Consider the following 24,961-nt stretch of genomic DNA (forward strand, 5'->3'; position numbering starts at 1 on the left):
GCCTAGCCCAGCCCCTGTGGGCCCAGGGAAAAGAGGAACTCTAGGTCTAGTAGTCCTAATCCAGGAAAGGCAAAGGGGGCTTGAGAACAGGCAGTCTAGGAGTTAGTAAAAGAACACAGACTTAGAGCTAAAAGAGACTTCCGAGGTCATCAAGTAAAGGCAGGGTGATTCTATGACTTCTCCAAGGTCACAGGCAGTACACAGTGCAAGGAAACCCAAGCCCCTCTGACTCCTGAGTCTACCACTACCCATGGAGAGGAGGTCTGGAGCCAAGGGGACATCACCTCCAGCAGTCTGGGGAGCAGATGGTCCTTAAGGAAGCCAACCCAGCTAGATCAAAGCCATCCAGAGCTGGTTACCGCCATCTGCAACAGCCTTCCTCGGACCCAGCTCAGGCCCAGCTCCTCTGAGGGTTCCAGCCATGGCCTCTAGTTTCTGAGCTCATGAAACCACAAACCTTCAGTGGGAAGGGCCCTTGGAAGTGAGTGAGGCCTGTCTCTCCCTGAGCAGGAATCCTCTTGACAGCTTCCAGTGATAAGCAGCTCACTGCGCCTAAGGCAGGCTGTTCTCCTGCTGTTGGAAGTGTTCCCTTTCATCAAACCAAAAATCTCTCTCTGTAACTTCCATCTTGCAGAGTGTCTCCACTCACACACTGGCCTGTGAACTCTGTAAACGCTGAGCCCAGGCTTCCTTCTTCTCCTGGACTGATTCTGGCCAGGGACACCTGGGGCTGTCAGCACAGATGGGATGACTCACTGAACACTAGAGGGCTAGGGTCCCTTTCAGAGCTGAGAGAGGCTCCCAGCCTGATTAGAGAGAGGGACATCATGTGTACATGTGGGTGTAGACTGGAAAGGCCTTTATCAGAGAGGAAGCTTGACCTCCTCTCAGAAAACCAAGGCATCTGGATGAACACTTACCAAGGAGTAGATGAACTGCCTTCGAGGCTTCCCAGTGCCCCACACGGTCAGAGCTGAGCCACTGCCTAAAAAGGGGAAAGGAGGATGGAATAAGGAAGAGACCAGACCACCCTGACACTGGGCCTGGAGGGGGTCAGATGTGAAGCAGCTGAGTAAGACACACCCAAAAAATCCTCCGCTTTTGAGTTTAGGAACAAATGATTCTCCTGGGACTAAGCCTAATACAGTGAACATGGGGGTTGGAGATGGGGATAGAAGGCCGTTTTATGTCCCAGGACACGCACACATGCACACACAAGACAAAGAGGTGCAAACAGACATATGCACAAAAATGCAGACAGACTCACGCTTTGCAAGGTAGACTTTGTGGATGAGGCCAGGAAGCACATGGCCGTCTTCAATGTTGAAGTTGTCATGGGGTCCAAAGACGTTTGTGGGGATGACAGCAGTGAAGGTACAGCCATACTGCTGGAAGTAAGCCCTGGGGTGGGAGTGAGGGTGGGGCTGGTTGGGGCTCTCCTTACAGGGTACACAGGACTCATCTTTCCGGGCCCAGATCAACCCACCCCCTGCAGGAAGCCCTCTGACTGTTCCCATAGTCAGTGACCTCTCCTTCCTCCTACTTCTACAGCCTGGGTATTCTGTACCACATGGCTAGACCTGGATCCTATCCTTATCCTATCTTGTTCTGTCTCCTGGCTGGGAGGTCACTGAGGTATAGACTTGGTTTTTTTCTTCCTCTTCCCTCTTCCCAAGATGGACTGGGCTCTGAACTAAGCACATAGGGACTATCCAAAGTTTACCCAAAGCTCCAGCCCAGTCCATATGTAAACACCTTGACTACCTGCAGCAAGAGGTGATGCTTTTTTCAGAGGATGTGAAAGCCAGAAAGGACCTTAAACTCTGGCTCATTGAATAGACAAGGAACCTGAGGCCCACAGAAGAGGTGAGGTCAGCTATGGTGTAATGGTCACAACCTGGATTTGGATGCCAAAGCTGGATGGCTACTTGTTGTGTAGGGTTATATATAGTAAGAATTCCTCTTGTGTATGGCCACTGAAGGTCCTTTCAGCTCTCAGACTTCATGAAACCTGAGCTCAACTCTCAGTTCCACCCCTTACTATCCAACTTCAGACAAGTCCCCTCCCCTCAATGGGCCCATATCTTCATCTGTAAGATTGGGTTAGTGACAATGGCAGTACCTACCTCTCATAGACTTGCTGTGAGAGGATCAAACAAGATTATGTAAAATATTATTGAAATGTTGGGCTATTATTCCAATGCACAACTGGATGTTTAATAAATGCTGGATGAATTGGAGAGCATTGGCTGAGGATAATCAACCTGTAATTATTAATATATTAAGCACTTACCATATACCAGGCACACGTAATGATAATGATGATGATATTTATGTTTCTAGTTTAATACTGATGCCAAATGAAGGTGAGAGATTCAAATCAGTCACTCAACAAGCATTTATTTGGAGCTAATTATGGGCCAGGAACTGTGCTAAGTTTTGGAGACACTAGGTAACAATAGTCCATGCCACATCCTAATGTCAAGGTAGAAATAATGAAGTACATCTTACACACACACACACACACACACACACACACACGCATGCACGCACGCATGCATGCGCGCACACACACACACACACACAGAGTAAACGGCTCTAGTGGAAGGGGAAAGAGAAGAAAGAACCCAGGAAAGGCATTATGCATCAGATGGGACTTGAGGAGAGTCTTGAAGGAAATCAGAAAACCAGAGAAGCCAAGATGGGGGAAGCCTATTCATCCCAGGCATGGGGGGCAGCTAGTACAAAGGCACAGAGAAGGGAGATGGCGTTGGGATCAAGAAGCAGCAAACAGGCCAGTGTAGCTGGATCATAGATAGTGTGGGTAGAGAGCAGTAAAGTAGAAGATGGCTGGAAAAGTAGAAAAGGGCCAGATTATGAAGTGTTAAATACCAAACAAGAGGAACCACTGGAATTTTTTGAGTAAAGAAGGGATATGATATGATTGGACTTATGCTTTAGGAAAAATCATGTTGATAGCTGAGTGGAGGATGGATTAGAATGGAGAGAGATTGAGGCAGGGAGAGCAGTGGAAGTCTACTGTACTAGTCCTGGTGAGAAGTGAGAAGCACCTGCTCCCAGGTGGTGACTGGATGAGCAGAGAAAAGGAAATGAATACAAGATGCTGAGAAGGTAGAAAGGACAGGATTTGACAACTATAATGAGACTTCTCTGATGCTTTTCTGTAGCATAGTGAGCACCCTGGCTTCTTAGAGGCTCTGCCACAGTGACCTGGGGTCCAGGAGGAGGACCTTTCAAGCCAGACATGGATTTAAGCACAGGCCCAGTGACAGACTTGTCACCAGAGGACAAGCCCAGTTAAGTAAGTTCTTATGAACTGTTATTTCTATAGGCCTTGGGGGGATGTTGAGATATATATAATATATATATATATATATATATGAGATCCTATTAAAAAAATCAATCCTATAATAAGAACAATCAATCTTGTAATAATTCAAATAACTGAGATCCTGAAGACAAAATAAAACAGTTCTAATGAGGACAGGGGAGTTGTTAAAAAATATGAATGCAAAGGGAACCCAGTTACACGTTTAGACTCCTAGAAGATCCAGGTAATGGACTCAAGAGAGGGTAACAGAGTGAATAGAAATGTTTGGCACGATTCTGGAAGTGTCAGGAATACCAAAGCTAGAAATGAGAAAAATGGGAAGGAAACATAAGGAGAGCAAAAAAGGGCTTTTGGTGTTTTTTTTTAAACTATATTGGAGGGAAAAGAGAAGGCTCAAAGGAATAGGAATGCTGTTGTGATGAAATGGCACACAATAGAGAAATCAGAACGAGCTTACTCCTAGTTTCCTTATTTTCCATTCAGGAGAGTATCTTGGAACTTGAAAGGACAAAACATTTAAAAATAACTAATAAGGAGCTCATGCCCAACTCAAATGGGGAGATATTAAGGGAGCATCTAGCTATCCTCAATTATTTCAAGTCCTTGGAACCAGATGAATCTCACTGAAAAAATGATAGATTGTGATTTCTGAGCAACTGTCAGTGGTCGCTAAAAGATCATGGAGAAGACAGGTGCCATGAAACTAGAGAAGGGAGAATGTCCTATTTTTCAAAAAAGAAAGTGAAATCTCCAAATCATTATAACTGACCTTGATTCCTGGAAGAGAATTCTAGAATATGTCACTAAAGAGATGGAACATCTAGAAAATGAAACACACAGAGATCACAGAGATCTAACATGGCTCCATGAAGATTGAGTCACGAAAGAGTAATAAGCTCACTGGTTTTTTAGAGAGGGTTACTAGACTAGGAGATCAGGAGAATGCAAAAGACATAAGTTGTTTAGGTTGTGGCAAAGTTTTTAAAAACTTTTAAAACTTATGCTATCCTTTTGGAGAACACTGAGAGAGATACAAGTGAATTTAGAACTGTTTGGATGAGTCATTTTTCATTGTCAGCATGTAAGGAGGCCTCTATTGTCATGATCCATGGATCTGTCCTTGGCTTCAAAGAACTGGAAAAAAGGCAGAGACGGTGGGGCTCATCAAATCTGCCGATGACACAAAAGTGAGATAACGTAACTCTCTGGTGTGGCAGGAGCCGAAAAGGTCTCTACAGGCTAGAATAAGATGGAATTTCATAGGCATAAATGTAAAGTCCTACTCTCAGTTTCATAAATATGAGATGGAGGAGGTGAGAATAGAAGGAAGTGTTTGAAAGAGATCTTGGACCCAATAAAGCAACAATGTGATGTGGGAAGTGAAGAAGCTAATGTAATCTTAGGTTGTATTAGCACAAGCAGAGCATTCAGAATTAGGGAACCGAGCCAATCCTGCTGTACTCTGGAGGACTGTGTTCAAGGGAGGGCATGAGTACACTCATTTTATTAACAACATTTTCACTATATGCTACATAGATGCATATTCTGCACAGAAGAACTTCAGGTTTCATGGGCACAACAGAAACAACACAGTGGAGGCAAGACGGCAACCATAGGAAAGACACTCGGGCAACGAGATTTCACTGCTTTCTAAAACAGCTGTAATGAGGAGAGATTATCCAGGATAATGAAGACAGGAAATCTGCATAACTTGTATCGTATCTCAAAAACTAGCATTTTGCCCTTTATTAACTCAGTTGCCTTAAACCTAGACTGTGTTCTCTCTGAGGAGATAGATATCTGGGTTTGGGGAAGCCATATTTTTACTATCTAGTCTATTTTCCCTGAGTTCTAAGGGAAAATCTGCATGGAAGTCAAAAATATACTTCCCTTTTAACTTACTGAGCTCATTCAATTCTAACCTACCTGACTTATAATCCTGACACCAAGGAAAACATTAGAGCCAATGGAAAGAATAACAAGTGTAACACATTGGTGGTCAGCTTTTTGTCCAGGCAGGACTAGTTCCTAAAAAAAGAAAAAGCAAATGGAAGGTAAGGTAAAAGGTAATAAACCTTCCCATATATACAAACCAAAAAAGCCTCTTAATTCAGTAGTTTCTTCAGTTAGAATTATTTATGCAAAGCACCATATAGAAATGTAATCAGTCAAAAAAAAATTACTATCTAGAAGCCACTATCAACAGTACTAGAGGTGTGAGAATGAGATTTTAGAAACTGTCCAATGTACTATATTTGTTTCATATTAAGGTAGAATCACTAGCAACTAACAACCTAGCTGTACTTGGCAGATAGCAAAATGCACTGACTTGGGAATTAGGAAATTTGGATTCTTATCCCAGTTCAGCCACCAGCTTATTATCTTGGACAAGTCACTTTCTTTACCTTTCTGGGCCTGTGTATTCCTGTGTGTAAAATGATGGTGGCAGGCTACCTTCTTATACAATCCCTCTAAAATTTGGTGACCATGAATGCAAGTAGTTCCACAAAGATAAGAGAAAACATGCTTGTGAAGTTTCTGAGGAACTTGATGAAAGGTGGTTTTAGAGAAGCTCACTCAAAGACCAGGCTCTTCTAAAGGCCAAAGTTCCTTTGGCTAAAACATAACAATGCTTTCATGACCAATCATGGAGTTCCCAATTCAAGAGCATCATATTTTTGGAAAGAGGACAACAAGAGGGGTGGCTAGATGGTACAGTGAATAGAGCACCAGCCCTGGAGTCAGGAGGACGTGAGTTCAAATCCGGCCTCAGACACAACACAAAAACTAGCCGTGTGACCTTTGGAAAGTCACTTAACCCCAACTGCCCTCCAAAAAGCAAAAAGATAAAAAAAAAAAAAAGAGGACAACAAGGATGACAGAAGCCTCGTGGTCATATCAATATGTTGAAAGAAATGGTTGGTAGAGAGAAGAAAAGACTTAGAGGAACATGACAGCTGTGTTCAAATACCTGAAAGGCTCTCTTCTGGAAGAGTTAAATTAGCCTTGTTCTGCCTGAACTACTGGGAAGACAATGCAGTCGAGAAGATTTTGGCTTGATGAAAGTGAAGATTTCCCAATAACTAGAGCTGTCCAAAAGTGAAACTGACTCACTAGAATCTTCAAGCACAGGCTAGATGACCAAATATTGGTTGTGCTGTAGAGGGAATTCTTATGCAGGTAACAAATTGCCAACTCAGAATCTGATTCTGTATTTCTACAGTCCTTTAAAGTTTGCAAAGCACTTTTCCTCATAAGGTGAATAGTACAATTACTATTGTCCTCATTTTATAGTTGAGGAAATTGAGGCTCAGAGGCAAAGTGATTTGCCCAAGGTCACACAGTTAGTAAGTACCAGTTAGGATTAGAACCCAAGTCTTCTTCCTTCCAATCCACTATACTACATTGCTCAAGTAGACAAGAGGAGATGATCAAACTGTAGCCCAAAAAACATGTAGTGCAAGAGCTGCTACATGGTTCTCCTGGGTGCATGTCCCAAAGACGTCCACTAAATCATGACCCTGACTACACACTGTACCTCAGCCTCACCCTGATATCACCTTCCTAGAACTCTTCTCAACACTTCCCTAGAAACTTTCTCAAAAGAGATGTGAGCAAAAAGGAAGGCTATTCACACTAGTACATGGTTAGAGGAGCTGTAGATCAGTACAACCATTTTGGAAAACAGTTTGGAATTATGCAAATAAAGTGACTAAAATGTCTATACCCCTTTACCCAGGGATTCCATTATTAGATTCATACCCCAAAGAGGCTACTGATAAGAAGTCTCCATATATCAAAATATTTATAGCAGTATTTTTTCTGATAGCAAAGAATTGGAAACAAGGTAGAGGCACACTGATTGGGGGACAGCTATACAAATTATGGTACGTGAATGTAATATAATGCTACTATGCTGTAAGAAATGATGAATACAGAGAAGTATGAAAAGATCCATATGAACTGATGCAGAGTGAAGTAAGCAGAGACGGGAAAACAATATATATAAATGACTACAACAATAGAAACAACCCCCATACACACACATACACACACACACACACACACAGAGTCAAAAGTGAATGCTGCAAAATTATAAAGACCAAGCGTGCCTTGAAAGAAAAGATATGAGAAGGTACCCTGACTTAACCCTTCTGCAGGGATGAAAGGCCCATAAGTCTTGTACAGTATATACATTTTTAGACTCTTCTGATGTATAGATTATTTATTTCATTTTCCCATCTTCTTTTTCATTTTTTCCCTTCTAAAAAATACTATTTGTTATATGGGATGGCTCTCTGAGAGAGGAAGGGAAACTAGGGGAAAACTATGGTGCTATAAAAAAACCCCAATACATCAATAAAAAACTCATTTTAAGAAATAAAGCTCTTCACAGCCTTGTTCTTTTCTCCTTATTTTTCTAGTCTTCTTATGTATTATTCCCCTCTATAGTCTCATCATCCCAGCCTTCTGGCAATTCCTCATATACAACACACCTCTCCCACCTCTATACTTCTGCACTGGCTGTCCCGCATGCCTGGCACGCTCTCCCTTTCATCTTGGATTATTAGAGTCTTTGGCTTGCTTCAAGGTTCAGCTGAAATGCCGCTGTCTGAAGAAAGTCTTTCTAGGATCCTCTAGACACTAGTGCCTTACACTTTAAGGTTACTCTCCTTTTACTCTGCACGAATCTTGTATATACCCATTTATGTACACATTATCTCCCAAATTAGATAGAAAATTCCTTGAAGGTAGGGATTGATCCCATCCATTGTATCCCCAGCATGTAGCAAATAGACTGACTTAATTAGCTACTTAATAAATAGGTTATATAACTATAAATAAGTACTTAATAAATAGGTACTTAATAGATGCTTGATTGGTTGATTATATATGTACTTGCTGTCTCTCCCAAATGAACATAATCTTAATGAGAGAAGGGTTTACTTCATTTCTGAAATAAAGTATTTGTAAAGCACTTAGCAGAGAGCCAGTACATAGTAAAAGCTACATAAATATGAGCTATTCTTATAATAATTATATTACCATTTTTGTATGCCCGGTGTTTAATACAGTAGGTGCTTAATAAATGCTCGATGATTGACTGGTTGGAAAGTGGGGCTTGTGAGGCCTGGAAGTGTGTGTGACAAGACAGCGGCCTGAGGCTTTTGGCACTGCTGCCTCCCAACCACCCCAGACCTGTTTTGCACGTCGATCATGCGCTTAGCATAGGAGTAGCCGAAGTTGCTGTTGTGTGGGGGTCCGTTGTGAATCTGAGTGTAGGGATGGGAAAGGGGAGAGAAAGAAAGAGAAAGAGATCCTTGAGGCCCAAAGGTACTGGGGGGCCCACACTTCCACTTGCCCCTTCCTCCCAGTCCTCTCCCCTCCCTCCATCAGGCACTCAAGGGCAAGGGGCTTTACCATGGTCTCATCGATGGGATAGGTGGTCTTGTCAGGGAAGATACAGGTGGAGAGGCAGGAGATCACCTTCTGGGTGCCCACCTCATAGGCTGAGTGTAGGACGTTGTCATTGATCTGAATGTTCTTCCTCTGGAGAAGTGAGAGACAGAACATGATGTCCCCACTCAGCCACAGTCATCTATGATTTTCCTTTCCCCCTCCCCTACAATTCACTGCCAATTCCTTTTCAATTGACCTCCAGCTAGTTGCTTTCTCTGGGCCGCAGTTCCTTCTTTAGTAAAATGAGGGGTTTGGACAGATCTAGAATACTAGAGAGAAGAAGAGGCTTAGAGGAGTGTGACAGCTGTGTTCAAATACCTGAAAGGCTCTCATCTGGAAGAGTTAAGTTAGCCTTGTTCTGCTTGAACTAGTGGGAAGACCCTGCAGCCAAGAAGATTTTGGCTTGATAAAAGTGAAGATTTCCCAATAACTAGAGCTATCTAAAAGTAAAATAGGCTCATTAGAGTCTTCAAGCAAAGGCTGAATGACCAGAAATTGGGTAGGTTGTAGAGGGACTTCTTATGCAGCTACAGGATTAACAAGTTGGCCTTTAAAATCCTTGCCAACTCAATCAGATTCCGTAATTCTATAGTCCTTTAAAGTTTACAAAGCACTTTTCCTCATAAGGTGAATAGTACAATTATTATTGTCCTCATTTTATAGTTGAGGAAATTGAGGCTCAGAGGCAAAGTGATTTGCCCAAAGTCATTATCACAGTTAGTAAGTAGCAGAGTCAGGATCAGAACCCAAGTTTTGTTCCTTCCAATCTATTTTACCATACTGGCTCAAGGAGACAAGAGGAGATGATCAAATTGCAGCCCAGAAAACATGCAGATCGTGGGGCCTGTGACCTCAGTCATATATAGATATAAATATCTATATATACCTACATATAAATATCTATATATACCTATACCTACATCTGTGCGTGTATAGTAATTTGATAGAACTTTTTTCCTTTGTAATCCTCTAAATTTTATTTTATGCATTTAAAAACAGTATTATGAACTAGGAGAACAATTCATACAATGACAACAATATGGTAAAGACTTAAAAAAACTTTAAAAGAATTAGGAGCTCTAATCAACATAATGACCAATCCCAATTCCAGATGACTAATGATGAAACACACTACCCACCTCCTGATAAAGAGGTGTAAGCCTCAGAGGACAGAGTGAGACATATATGTTTTTTGAACATGGCCAAAGTAGAAAACGTATTTTGTCTGATTATTCATGTTTGTAACGGTTTTTTTTTTCTTTCATTCTCATTTGGGAGGGAGGGTAGGTTGGAGTGGGAAGAAAAGGCAAATTTTAACCAACAATATTATTTTGAGAAGGAGGTCCACAGTTTCACCAGACTGCCAAAGGGGGCCATGGCCTGAAAAAGGTTAGGAACCCCCAGATTAGAGGAGCTCTATGGTCCCTTCCAACTCTGACATTCTCAGTACTGACTCTATGATTGCATCTCCCCATTTCTAGAGAACTCAAATGTTTACAAAGCACTTTGCCCACAACGGCCCTCCAAAGCACACAATACTAAGTATTGTTATCCCTGTTTTAAATATTAAATCCCTATTTTAAATATGGAAATATGGAACTTCAGAGTGGGAAGTGCCTTCTAAAAAGTTACAAAGCTATCAAGTTGTAACTGAACTTCAACCCAAGCCAAATCCAAGTAAGACTGAAGGGCTGGCAGGCCTAGGGGGTATGACTGGGGACAGGAGGTGCTGGGGAAGAGCTGGGGCTCGGGCACTACGGGTGCTCAGGAACCATGCCCTTGGCAGAGACCTAACCCAAATTGCTGCTTCAACCAATCTAGTATGTACCGAATAAATTCTGGTTGCATGGAACTGCACCCTCCATGTTGGTCTTCAATCACATGCACACACACACACACATACTCACACATACTCACACATATGTGGTATTAGGGCATAAAACCTTAAAAAATATACTAGTTTCCCCAGCTCTTCAATGAGCCCCTAAACCTCTGGCTCTGTCATGTTTCTTTCTCCCAGCTTCCAGGAACCCTGGGCATACAGTTGGTCCTTAGGAAGGGCTTAATACTTGCATAATTCTACACAGGAATGAGTCCTACCACTGGGCACACTTCCTCTTGAGAAGTTCCAAGACAGCACCTCAGGAAATTGAGAGAGGAGGAGGAAGAGGGAGTACCTTGAAGGGTCTTCCCCATTTCCAGCTCTAAGGGCAGAAGGCTTCCTTACCCAGAAGTCCAGGTTATACTTGATGTTCCGGAAGAGGCCACCCACCATGGCTGCCAAATGGATGACATGTGTAGGCCGGTGCTTCTCAAACAGGGCTCGGGTCTGGGCTGTGTCCCTGGCAAGGGGAGAGGCAAATCATACCCTGACTCAACATACATTTTTATTATGTGTATATCGTGTGCAGAGCAGAGGGAGCTATGAATCATACAGTAAAAAATGTGCGTGCACATTAACTTAGCTCTTGGTATTCCAAATGTGAGACTCTGATGCAATGAGCAAGGAACAGACATACTATTCCTTAAGGACAGGAACTGAAATGTATCAATCCTGATGATTTTGCTATAAACAAATCTAGAAGACAGAAGGAAGTTGCAGATAAATGGAAAGATGGCTCACAGGTAGACACTGACTGTATGACTCTGGACTAGTCACTTAACCTCAGTTTCCTCATCTATAAAATGAGTAATTTGGACTCAGTGGCCTCTAAGGTCTCCTCTAGCCATAAATCTATGATCTTAATAAAGTTATAGGAAAAGCTGGTTTTATCATGTGCCAAAAAGCAACAAAGAACAACATTTTATCATCTTGTACTGTGTTGTTTGATGATAAGTATTTGCAAAGGAACCATCGTGAAAATAATTATAAACTTATCTTCCAAGATCAGTAGCAGAAGACAAAGAGAAATTCTGCAAAGAACTTGAAAAGACCTTCCAAAAAATTCAATATACAATTTGTCACTCAGTTACTTTAATGCAAAGGTGGGAACAGGTATGAATGGTGAAAAGCAGGTATCCAGAAAAAGGAATGAAAATAAGACAAAAAGATTTGCAGACTAACAGAAACCACGTCTACATATCCCAAATCCTTTGTACAAGAGGAGAATCAGGAAGGCTCTAAATATCACAAAGCAGCTAAGTGGCACAGTGGATTAAGAGTGTCAGACTTGGAGACAGGAGGACCTGAGTTCAAATCCCACCTCATGAATCACTTTACCTCCCGTGAACTTAGTTTTCCCTTCTTTAAAATGGGAATAATATACACAGGAACAGCCACATTGTTCAAGGATTGGTTTTGATAGATTTAGCCCTTCTCAGCAATGCAAGGACTTAAAACAATTCCAAAGGACACATGATGGAAAACGCCATCTATATCCAGAGAAAGAACTATAGAGTCTGAATGCAGAACAAAGCAGACTATTTTCTTTTTGGTTTTGTTTTATTTTGTTGCTGTTTTTTCTTTCTCATGGTTTTTTCCATTTGTTATAATTCTTATATGCAACATGAGTAATGTGAAAATGTGTTTAATAGGAATGCATGTGTAGTGCTTCTATCAGACTGCAAGCCATCCTGGAAAGGGAGGGGGAGAAAATTTAAAAGTTATGAAAGTGAATGTTGAAAACTAAAAATAAATAATTTAAAAAAGAATGTTACAAAAAAAAGAAAATAATAGCACTTACACGGTTGTTGTGAGGATCAAACAAGATTGTACATAGAAATAGACAGTTATAGGGATATATAGAATATATAGCAATATGTATTGCTATATAAATGCTAGCTATTATTATTATGACAAGCATCAAACAGGGACAGAGAAAGCATCAAATTACTATTTAAGGTGATCATATGTATATAATCAAATGACATACAAAATGATTTATCAGTCATTCCTAATGTTGAGGGACTGATTCATAAGCTATGTGAAAAACAGGAAGATATCAAAGATTTTTGGGGAAAAAAATCTCAGCCCTTATTAGTACTGAAAAAAAAAAAAGGTAACTGAGGAGAGGATATCACCAACTGCATATGCTTTCAAGACCAATAGAACTTGATGCCTGGAATGCTTTCCCTACTGTCTGGTCTCTAGTTTTATACCCTTGTTAATATTGTATAAAGATGTGTCTACACTTAAAAATTTTGAAATTTGGGGTAGCTAGGTAGCACAGTGAATAGGGTTCTGGCCCTGGAGTCAGGAGGACCTGAGTTCAAATCCGGCCTCAGACACTTAACACTTACTAGCGGTGTGACCTTAGGCAAGTCACTCAACCCCAACTGCCCTGCCGTCCCCCCTCAAAAAAAAATTTAAAATGGCAAATAACAGCCTTCCACCCTAAACCTAAATTATAACATTGCTTTGCTAGAAAATGTACACATGCATACATAGCTATATTGGTAAACTAGATCCTTTTCTCCTTTAATATTGTGGTTTCCTGTCCCACCTCCCAACCCTATCTAGGTCAGACTCCAAAGGAAAATCTGTAATTCCTTAGAATAAAGGCTCTATTGTTCTCCCTTAAGAAGTAAAGCTAAAGGTCATTTCCACTGACTTTGAGCAAGCTAGTTAACAACCCAGACAACAAAAAACTCCTTAGGAATTCGTAACCGTTTTCTCTTCACTAAAGCAACTTATTGAAATTTTACCATTTTGCCTTATATCTCTAAACTACTGGGAAGATTTCTTACTGTTTCTAAAACTGATAATGCTCAGCACAGTCCAGGTGCAGCATTTTCTCAGTGGTTTCCCTTAGCTCTTATAGAGAGTGGATTTCCACATCTTACCTAGAGATAAGAAGGATGAACTATCTGATCCAATTCTCACCACCCTATTCTGCTAATCACTGCCCTAGAATCCCAGGGAACTAGGAAACTGAAACAACCCTTAATATGCTTCAGAAAGGGTTTGTGTGGAGGGGCAGCTAGGTGGCACAGTGAATAGAACACCAGCCCTGGAGTCAGGAGGACCTGAGTTCAAATCCAGTCTCAGACACTTAACACAAAACTGGCCAAGTCACTTAACCCCAATTGCCCTACCTTCCCCACCTCCAGAAAGAAAAAAAAAAAAAGGGTTTGTGAGTCATGTTGGGAGGGGGAGTTTAGGCTAACTCCTAGTCCCCTCCCCAGCCATTTAGGATTCTTAAAATAAAGGGTAACACAAGTGCTGATACCCTCACTTTTCCCAACCTCAGCTGATCTGAGTCAGACAGCTGGTGGAAAGTATTTTAGTGCTTCAACCCCTCCAGAGACTCCTGGGGGAGATTATTTAGAAAAGCACTGCGCTTTCCCTAGATCAGTTTCTTTCCCCATCTAGCCAATCTGTGACTATAAACTTCTATAATATTGGCTAGCAGGTGGAGATCCAACTCAAGACAGACCTGAGGAGTCCCTCCTGTGTATCCCAACCTGACCCAAGACCTCCTCTGGCTACAAAAAATAACTTTCAGGAGGGAGAGAAAATTTGAAACCCAAGGAATTGTGGTAATAAATCATGTAAACTAAAAGTAAACAAATTAATAAAGACCAAAAAAACCCCAAAATCTTTCAATAAACTTCGTTATCAGATTCCTAAGTTTTATACATGTGACCTGTTTCTCTACTGGGTATGTTTATATAAGGAGTATTTTAGTATCCTTTTTAGAGTTGTTTTTCAGGATCCATGGCCATGACAATATCTAGTTTCCAGGTGTTAGATATAAATCCCAGAATATCCCCAAGGACCCTAGACAGTAATTCCTAGAATCATAGTGAAAGACAGTCCTATTGTGACTACACCATGAAATACAGGGGTGACATAATTGGTATTTACTTCCCTTGCACAAAATGACAATATTGCTAAAGTTAACCTGTGAGCTTAATGTCTGCAAGGTGCCTTCTTTGTCTGTTGCCCTATAAATCAAGTGGGCACTGGTCAGTGAGAGGGGAACCCATAGGGGAATATGACAGTGTGTTGCTGTGTGTGACTTGATCTACCACCCTCAAGGCTTGGGGGTGAATGGAATAAAAGTGAAAACTTCTCAGGTAACATTCCAGAAATCTGAACAGAATTGTAATAAAGTACCAAAGACTTAGTAGCCTGAGCTGAGAGCCTGGGACCCTTGCTTTACTTCCCTGGTAATAAGCTGAAGTTTTTGCTAAGCTTAACTATTTATAGGAGGGGAAAGCACAGACCCTGCAAATTTAACCACAGGCCCAAATGTCCCAGACTTGTTTCCACTGACCACCATCTGACCTGTACAAATATAAAATTGGAAATCCTGCTGTGGAACTCTGGGAAGGTCACCATGTCCTAAAATCCCATGATTCAGAAAATACTATCTGCTTTCATACCTATATTGATATAGTTACAACATTTATCTTCTGCTTTCATATCTAAGTTGATAATGAAGACATATTTTGTCTGTTTTTGGGTCCGCTAGACATGCACCTTTTGCTTTTTGATATTACTGACATTTCACTTGCAATGCCAGCAGATTTTTGTGGTTAAGATTATGAGCCTCAGTTCCTAATTAATGGGAACAGGACAGGACAAGGGGTGGGTGTGGGAAGAGGTGTTTTTTTTGGTATATAACCAAGCTTTGCATTTTATATTTTGCCTCTCCTACTAGACTGCCTCTAGTAGTGAGACCGCCCTTCTTGCAAGAAGAAATAATTCAATAAATCCTTCCTGTCTCCACTTGGAGATATCTCTGCTTATTTTTAGTTGGGCAAGAGTCCTTTTGTCCCACACAGGGGGGATCTGTGTTAGCCTCAACCAGCCCCCACTGAGGCTTAGGGGCTTCCACAGGAGCCATAGATCCTACTATGTTCTCACTGGCCCCTGTGAGAAGGGTGATTAGGGAATGCTGCAGGAGTTGGTCCTCCCATTATCAGCAACTCTCTCTTGAGAAGACTAGATTAGAATAAAGTAAGATTATTAACCTCTCTGAAGCTGTCTTCCTGTCTGACCATATCAGGAGTGAACCTGTTAGAGTCTAAAAACTCCAGTTCCTCCCTTGTGTTATCTGTGAAACAACTGGTGACAAGGATAGGATCTGTGAAGACTAAAGGCAAAGAGAAGATGGGGTTTAGTGGGACTGGAATTATTGTGGTATTTTTTGTAGCTATGGTAGCTATGAAACCCTCCCCAGGGATGGGAGGATGGAGTATTGACCCCTTCCCAGGAGTGGGAGGATGTACCCCCTACCCCTAGAGGCTTTTAAGTTTTGCTTCTGGGTTTTGCTAAAAATTGTGGGTATCCTTGTTAAGAAGGGAGCTAGAAAGGCTGAGGGAATTGTAGAAATGCTTTGGGAGATCCAGACTGACAGCCCTGAAGGTATAGAAGAGTCAGTGTGCAGTTGCAGAAGTGGCAGTATTCAGAGAGACCTTGACCCACTGGCAGAAGCAGTGATGGTGGAACAGGCAACCATAACCTGAGAAAAACCAAGCAAGAAGCAGCAGCAGCAGCAGCAGCAGAGGGAGCAGTTTCCCCAGTGCCTAGAGCAGGGGCCCTGGGAGATAACCCCTTTTTTCCCCCTCCTTACTGCACCAGCACTCCTGAGGAAACTAGTGGGAGCCAAGGCTGTGAGAGTTAAACATGACTGGGAGGTGGGGGGAGCTGAATGGGCAATTCAGTTTCTTGTGTTAAAGTTTGATTAAAGTTAGCCCTTGTGAGAAAAAACACTGACAAACTGTTGTCAATAGAACCCAGGTACAGGAGGTTCAGGCTGATTTATCCCAGGAATGGGAGGAAAAAGAGGCACAGGAGAAAACCCAAAAAGTGTTAGAGATTAAGACCAAAATTCTCAGGGCTTGGATATTTATTATTCCCTCTGCTCAAGAGGCACAGTTATCTGATGAGTTGGAGGAGAACTTTGGATATGTTGTAATGAAGGGAAAGGGTGCATGGGAAAAGTGGCCCCTCCCTACATGAGGCTGAAGGAAGACAAGCTGCCAGGAGCTGGAGGGATGTGGGCCAGAGACAGGAGGTGGGGGGGGGGGGTGCAGGAAAGAGCCCCTGGCACCTGTTGTGCCTGGACCCTGACAAGAGCAGAGAGAGCTTGGAATGGAGCAGCCCCTTCCCCAGTGTATCCCCCAGGCATACAGCAGGAGCAGAGAGCTGCCTGAATCTAGACTGTGGCAGGAGCAGGGAGTGCTCAGCCCCCAGACCTGCAGGAGGAGGAACCACAGAGTTGGGGACTCAGCCTTGCACCAAGATAAAAGCTTTTCAGCAAGGCAGGAGCACTGAATGTGCTTTCGTGCTACGTCCCCCTGGGATAGGTAGGGACCATGGGGTGGAGCTGTCCATGGTGGGATGGGGGATGTGCCATAACACCCTGGGAGTCCAGCCTCTTGGCTTTGTTGTCCAGCTGCCCCCCAGACCTTGTGGCAGGAGCTGGAGTAGTGCTAAGACTCAGACTTTTTGGCTTATTTGAGCACCTAGTGGGAGTCTGAAGCTGCATCATGGAGAAGGACACACCCCAAGAGGACTTTCAGAGAGAAGATTTGGGCCCTCTGCTTTGATCGAGGGGATTGTAATCTATTGTGGCCCTGGAATGAACTGTGACCTAGGGGTGGATTGTGTTGTGTTCTCTACTGCCCCTGGGGATGTGGGAAGACCCTGGCCCAGGGCCCCCTGATGTATAAGCAATATTATGGACAGTACCTGAAGGAAGGAGGAGCTGGCTGCTTACTCCCTAAAGATTTTGGTCCCTGAAGAACGTACAAAGCAGGTACATACTGTGTGGCACATACTGTGTGCTGTTACATACTGAATGCTAAGTTTGTTTTAGTTGGCCATACTTGTTGGGGAAAAGGGCAAGCTATTTTTGTGTCTGTTTGAGGCCATGTACCCACTCTGGTACTACACTGTTGTTATATATAGGATACCCAACACAAGGTCTGTGTTGCTGCAGCCTATATTCTTGTTATTGTACCATGTTATTGTTGTTATTATGGATTGTGAATGTTATGTTTTAGTTTCTTGGCTCAAGGACCTCTAAAGGTGTCACGTGTTGATTGTAAGGGCCAAAGTATTGCCTGTTTTGATTGTAAAGGCCAGGATTCAGGCAGGAGGAGTGGAGTATATGTAAAAATTTTGTTATCTTTTTTTAGAGTTCAGTTTGTCAGGATCCATGGCCATGGCAATGTCTAGTTTCCAGGTGTTAGACATAACTCCCAGAATAGCCCCAAGGACCCTAGACAGTAATTCCTAGAATCATAGTGAAAGACAGTCCTATTGTGACTGCACCATGAAATATAGGGGTGACATAATTGATATTTACTTCCCTTGCACAAAATGACAATATTGCTAAAGTTACCCTGTGAGCTTAATGTTTGCCAGATGCCTTCTTTGTCTGTTGCCCTATAAATCAAGTGGGCACTGGTCAGTGAGGGGGGAACCCATAGGGGAATATGAGAGTGTAATGTTGTGTGTAACTTGATTGGTCCCTCTCAAGGCTGGGGGGGAATCTGTGTTTGCCTCAACCAGCCCCTACTGAGGCTCAGGGGATTCCATAGGAGTTCTAGATCCTATTATATTTTCACTGGCCCCTGTGAGAAGGGTTATTAGGGAATGCTGTAGGAATTGGTTCTCCCATTATTAGCAACTCCCTCTTGAGAAGACTAGACTAGAATAAAGATTAACCTCTCTGAAGCTGTCTTCCTGTCCTTCCTATCTGACCAGAGTAAGAGTGAACCTGTTAGAAGCTGGAATCCAAAAACTCTAGCACCTCCCATGTGTTATATGTGAAACAGTATGGTGGGGGTGGCTAGGTGGCGCAGTGAATGGAGCACCCACCCTGGAGTCAGGAGGACCTGAGTTCAAATCCAGCCTCAGACACTTGACACACTTACTATCCGTGTGACTTTGGGCAAATCACTTAACTCCAATTGCCCTCCAAAAAAAAAAAATAAAGAAACAATATGGTGGTTAGTTTGTTGAAAAATCATGCATTTACAAGGCAATATCTGCTAAAAATATAGGAAACACTGTAAATAGGGGAATTCTATCAATGCTCGTCTTCCATTATTTTCTATGAACCCCAAGAATAAGAGAAAAAGGAATAGGGCACTAAAGCATATGCCTACTTGCCCATCTAAATAAAAAATTTATAAGAATCTCATAGATAGGGGCAGCTGGGTGGTGCAATGAATATAGCACTGGCCCTGGAGTCTGGAGGACCTGAGTTCAAATCCGGCTTCAGACACTTAACACTTACTAGACCTTGGGCAAACCATTTTAGTATCTTTGCCAAGAAAATCCCAAATGGGGTCACAAAGAGTCAGACTACAAACAACTAAAAAACACCTAAGACTGAATAAATGAGCGATTAACTGACTAGTAGTGTAAGGGACCAGGGACCAAGAAGCCAAGGGACAAGAGATGTGTGGCTATGTGGTAGCCTGGGGAAAGGGGAGAAAGACACTAAAGAGAAGGGCTAATGGAAGTGGCTGGGCTTCCAGGTAGAAGTAGGACGAGAAAGGGTGGGGCAAGTTAAGCTAGTTCTCTTAATTCTTTTTTATTTATTTTTAATCCACAGAATAAAAAACATTTCTATAACATAGTATAATGAAGAAGATGACTGCACATGAAACAGCAAATCAATTATGTACAACTTGTTATTCCTTTTAAATTTATAATAAAGTTATTATGTGAGTAAGATCTGGCTTTCTTGGCATAAGGTGGGGGACCAGGATGTTTGCCCAGGGTGGGAATTAGGCAGACTGGCATTACTGCTATGCCCTAGGTCTGGCTCATTCCTAGCTCATTCCAGTCTAATACAACCCAACCCTACTGCCTGGATAGAGAGAAAAAGATATGTGTAAGAGCCCAGGGGAAAAAGGTATGAATCACTTACATCAGGTCTGCATCCTTGGAGGAGACAAATATCCACTGTTCCCCAGGTTGGCTGGCACCATCAGCTACCACTCTCTGTATGGCCTTCCCCACTAGGCCAGAGCCCCCAGTGACCAGGATCCGAGTGCCCTCTGAGGGGTCTGCCATGCCTGCTGCACCTGTGGGGACCAAGGTCACAGACAAGGTAAGAAAAGTTGGGGGGCGGCCAGGTGGTGCACTGAATAAGAGCGCTGGCCCCGGAGTTAGGAGAACTGGGATCAGTTCCGGCCTCAGATACTTAGCACCCACACAAAATAACTGGCCGTGTAACCTTGAGCAAGTTACTTAACCCCAATTGCTTTAAAAAAAAAAAAAGAAAAGAAAAGTTGGGTCCTTCCCCTTACCTGCCCCAAACCTACTGTAAGAAGGTAATAACAATCAATTACCTTTGTAGAGCATTTTGCACATATTGGCTCATTTGAACTTCACAACAACCTTACATGACATTATTACTGTTCAAGCAGAGGTTATGTGATGTCCATGGACAGGGCTCAGTTGCAGTTCTGTTTTAGACCACTCAACTCCACCTCCTGATTCATGAAGCCTTTTCAGATCCCTTCACATAAGACCTCCTGTGCTCCAACCTCACATAATACTTTGTTGTGTACCTCTCTGATACACTTGAGATTCTGAGACAGCTAGGTGGTGTAATAGACAAGGGCACTGGACTTGGGGTTGTAATGCCAAGCACAAGCAACTTCCAGGTTTGGATTATGAACATAGCAAACTCCATTTATTCAGTGACAGATTAAGGCAAAACATTCGCAGAAAATCAAAATACAGGGTAACTCAGTCAATTCAATCACGAAGTACTAAGGTCCAAGTATTCCACCCCTGGGAGTACATACATTTAGTCAATCACAAAGTCTTCTCTCTATTCAACCAGAGATTAGTTTCCAATCATAAACAATTTGGTCAGTCACAAAGTATAAAAGTCAAAAGTTTTCCACCCCTGGACCATAACTGAATTATAATACCATCCATCACCACCAACAATCTTTTCAAAGGGGAAGTGGAGAGCAGATGGAGAGTAGTGGAGGGCCATCTACCCTTAAGCCACCACAAGGTTATATCATCACAGCATTTAATACCCAAAGACAAGCCTTTTCTTCATCTTGACCCTAGGCAAGTTCTCAGCAATCTCTGTTCCAAGGAAGACAAAGCTTAACAAAGCCACAATATACATTGCCAGTGTCCTCATCAATCACTCTGCTGCAGAACAGTCTCAGGACCCCTGAAAACATCAGCAAGACCCTCCTTCAGGATTTCTGTAAACATAAAAGAAAATCCTCCATCAGGGCTTCTGAACCAACAGCAAGGTTCCAGAACCTCTGCGACAACAGCACTGTCCTTTTCCAGCAGATGCATCTGGCAAAGTAATATCAAAACAGACCAAATACTGGCACCACAGTCATGCTTCTTCCCAGTTCGGTCCTCAGTTCTCATTTCTCTCTCTCCGACAGTAGCAGCAGTCTCCAGATGCTGGCTCCCAGAAGTTCTTCTTGCCTCTCTCTGCTTGGGTTTTTCTCTAAATCCATGGCACCAGCTCTTCCCAGTTCAGCCCCCTCTCTTCACATCAACAAGTCCATCCCACAAGCGGGATTCATAAGTTCTGGGTTTTAAACTCAACCCAAAAACCAAGCCAATACAAGGGGATCTTTAAATTCCGTTACCATTACAGAGGTCAGAAAGACCAAAGTTTGACTTCTGCACCAATCAGTTAACTAGCTGTGTGACCCTGAGCAAGTCATTTATCTTTTCTCAACCTCAGTTTCCTCATCTGTAAAATGGGGCTAATAATAGCACTTACCCCATTTTGAGGATCAAATAATATATTTAAAGTACTTTACTAATCTTAAAGCACTACATAAATGTTAGCTATAATAATAATAATTATCATTACTATTATTAGTGTTTCTGCCTTATCCCCATACTTAACCACAAGTTTCATGAGGGCAGAAAAAGTGTTTCTTCTAAACTCGGTGTCTCTCTCAGTGTCTAGCACAGAGCTATGTAAAGAGCAGACACTTACCAACATATGTTGTTCTTTTGGTCCTTTCCTCCTTTCCTCTCCTACCCCCTCCCAACCCCCTTCCCCCACCTGCTGCTTCTTCATCCTTCCTTCCCTCATTCCAACAAATCAATACTAATAACAGCTACTGGAAATTACAGTTATCTTAAGGAGTCTGGGCTTTATGATCAATGTAGATTATTCAAGGAAAGGGTAGAGACTATGGCTCAGTGCAGGTGGCAAAGTCTGGCAACTACTCAATACCTAACAGCGTAACCCAGTGACTAGAAATACACATGACAAGCTACTACTATTCAAGACCTGACAGATTACAAGTCTCCTTCCTACCACCACCACTGCTACAACAGATTCAGATCTCAAGATATCCCGGAGAAATCAGCCAATCAGCTGGTCTGGAACCAGACCTCTAGCACAGACTGAAGTGTTGCCTACAATCTCCTGGATGTAAGATTGATCCACAAAGCCTTGGGAAGTCAAGTTAACAAGCATTAAGAGCAATGCTTTTTAGTAGATGCTGCCAAAGCTATGTGGACCAGAAGCTTTAAAAATACAGACTTGGCAGAGGAGATCAAAATGCTGTGGAGTCAGGAGGAGGTGCACATCATCCCCACTGTGGTGCCTGCTGCTGGAGTTAGACTCAGGATGTTCTCAGGGAGATTAAAGTCTAATACTTTGTTGTTGTTGTTTTTGCTTTTTGGAGGGCAATTGGGGTTAAGTGACTTGCCCAAAGTCACAAGACTATTAAGTGTGTCAAGTGTCTGAGGTTGGATTTGAACTCAGGTCCTCCTGACTCCAGGGCCAGTGTTCTATTCACTGCACCACCTAGTCACCCCTAAATCTAATAGTTTTAATCAATTACAAACCAAGTGGTTTGTTTTATTTTTTTAAGTCACCTGTGCAACTGTCCAGAGAACAGTAAATATAAAATAATAATATAGTAGGATAACAATTTGTCACAGGGTCAATCCTAGCTGAGTCCCATCAAAAGCAATAAGAATAATATAACAACAACCACAAAGATAACAACCCTTACTTTTGTAGTGTTTTAAGGTTTACAAAATGCTTTACTCACAACAGTATAGTAGCATAAGTATATTCCACCCCATTTAACAGATGCAGAAACAGGTCCAGAGAAATGAAATTGTGTTGCAAAGGGTCACACAGATAAGAAGCAAAAAGGTTTCAAACCCAAGTCCCCTGATTCCTAGTCCAAGATTCTAATGGACTCCTACTCCTCATCAGGTTGAATTTCTAATTAGGCAAAAGGCAGAGGTCATAGATAAAAGAAGCCCATGTTCTGGCCAAGGAGTAGGAGGGACAGGGAAGAAGGTTCATGGGTTAGGCTGCCTCCACCCGGGATAATGGCCTTCTCTTTGCCACCTGTCATTTAAGAAGAGTCTACTGGGAGTTAGTCAAGGGCACCCACTCACAAAATAAATACTAATCCTACCATACCCCCTCAGGACCAGTCTTATAGTGGGAAAGGAACAACTGAAGTGAGCAGGGAGTCTCTCCCCTGGGGATACAAGAGGGTAAGAGAGGATCGTGTAGGAGTGTGAAGAAAAAAACTCTAAGATCTGTACTTCTTGGAGCCCACATATCCATTCAAATTGTCCTGGGAAAGCATAAAAGTCCTGGATTCAGGCCAAGGCCAGCCAGGACCTATTATCAACGTTCTCTCCAACACTCTCCCTTTCCTCTCACTTGGACAAGTCAGGGTCATAGATACACAGTGGATGGAAAGGAACTTAAAGGCCCACCTATTCCACCTTTCTTCTTAAGGCTGGAGAGCTCTTTACAACAGCTGTCACAGAATCAGCTCAATATGCCTACAGAGTTCCCCAATGAGGAGGTACCTACTTCCTCCCAAGGCAGCAAATATAAAGTCCTTTAAGGGCAGAGGACGCTCTCTTTTTGTCTTTCTACACACAGTACTTATCAGGTGCTTAATAAATGTTTTTGATTAAATAATTTTATATAGCCCTTTTCCTTTCTGAAATCTGCCTTTCACCATTACCTACTCCTTTTTTCTCTCTCCGGCCAAGGAAAATGAGGCTAATCCTTTTTCTATAAAACAGTCCTTCAAAAGTCTAAGACAGCAATCATGATCCCAAGTCCCTTTTCTCCGATTCTCTCCTCTCTTCCTCCCTTTGTGTGTGGATGGGTAGGTGCAAGATCAGCTCGCCCCTGCCCCCCAACAACTAATCAACAAGCATTTATTAAACATCTACTATGTATATACATTGTGCCAGGGGCCTAGGGTACAAAGACAAAGGTGAAACAGCTCCTTCATAGTTGTTTCATGTTATCTCCTCCTTTAGACTGCAAGGTCCTTAAAGGCAGGCATGATCTCTTGCACTTTTTTGTATCTCCACCATTTGGTTCAGTGCCTGGGACATAGTAGGAGTCTAATAAATAAATGCATGTTGCCCTGCCTTGCCTTCAAGTTGCTGACATTCTGTAGGGGGAAACAACATGCACATATGTATGTAATACTTAGAATAAAAAGGAAATAACCACAAGGGAGTTGGGCATTGGAAGGGAGGGGAGAAGGATTGGGGCAGAGGCGCTCAGCAGGGAGGGGAGAGGAGAGAGAGGAGGGGATCAAACCCTTCCATCCCTCGAGATACAGTGTGGGCGTGTCTTCTGTGGGCCCTTAAGGGCACCCCAGGGGCAGTGGATGCGGACCTGAATTCAAATTCGGACTCAAACATTTACTAACTGTGGAAACGTAGGCATGTCACTTAACCCAGTTTGCCTCAGTTTTCTCATCTGTAAAATGAGTTGGAGAAGGAAATGGCAAACCACTCCAGTATCTTTGCCAAGAAAAATCCAAACGGAGTCAGGAAGAGCCCGAAACTACTGAACGACAAAGGCACCTCAGACTCTGGGCCTCAGTTTCCCCCCTCTGTCCAACGGGCAGACTTGATCTCTAAGCTCATTTTTTGCTGACCCTTGGGGAACAAGTGATGCCACGCCAGGCCACGGACCTCCCCAACTCCCACTTTCCCCATTCCGCCTTCCCCCCACCAGGACTCCCACCTCAGCTTCGGACTCCACCTGCTGCTCCACAGCTGCTTCCGGCAGGAGTCCACGCTGGCAACGTAAGAGGATCCAGCCAAAGAAGGGAGCGAGGAGGGGCGGGACGGAGAGCCCCGTGGGATACTGGGAAATGTAGTCCTGTTTTGTGAACGAAGGTTTTTTTTTTTTTTTCTCTCACATACGGTACCTTCCTAACACAAAG

At 42.8% G+C, this 24,961-nt stretch overlaps 1 protein-coding gene across 1 annotated transcript in view; it reads right to left on the reverse strand.

Annotated features, from left to right (window-relative positions):
• GFUS (GDP-L-fucose synthase) overlaps positions 1 to 24,874 on the reverse strand; it is a 26,400-nt gene extending 1,526 nt beyond the window's left edge. The window contains exons 1-7 of the mRNA XM_069096932.1: positions 24,760 to 24,874; positions 19,648 to 19,804; positions 11,040 to 11,154; positions 8,774 to 8,902; positions 8,552 to 8,625; positions 1,268 to 1,401; positions 921 to 985 (exon numbers count right to left, since the gene is read on the reverse strand). Of these exons, the coding sequence (XP_068953033.1) occupies positions 921 to 985; positions 1,268 to 1,401; positions 8,552 to 8,625; positions 8,774 to 8,902; positions 11,040 to 11,154; positions 19,648 to 19,793 (663 nt within the window). The 5' untranslated portion in view covers positions 19,794 to 19,804; positions 24,760 to 24,874. The remainder of the gene's footprint in view (positions 1 to 920; positions 986 to 1,267; positions 1,402 to 8,551; positions 8,626 to 8,773; positions 8,903 to 11,039; positions 11,155 to 19,647; positions 19,805 to 24,759) is intronic.
• Between the last annotated feature and the right edge of the window lie 87 nt (positions 24,875 to 24,961).

The sequence above is a fragment of the Petaurus breviceps genome, unplaced genomic scaffold (genome assembly GCF_028583685.1).
Source record: "Petaurus breviceps papuanus isolate PSGF00001 unplaced genomic scaffold, PetGlider_PUasm1.0 339, whole genome shotgun sequence".
NCBI lineage: Eukaryota > Metazoa > Chordata > Mammalia > Diprotodontia > Petauridae > Petaurus > Petaurus breviceps.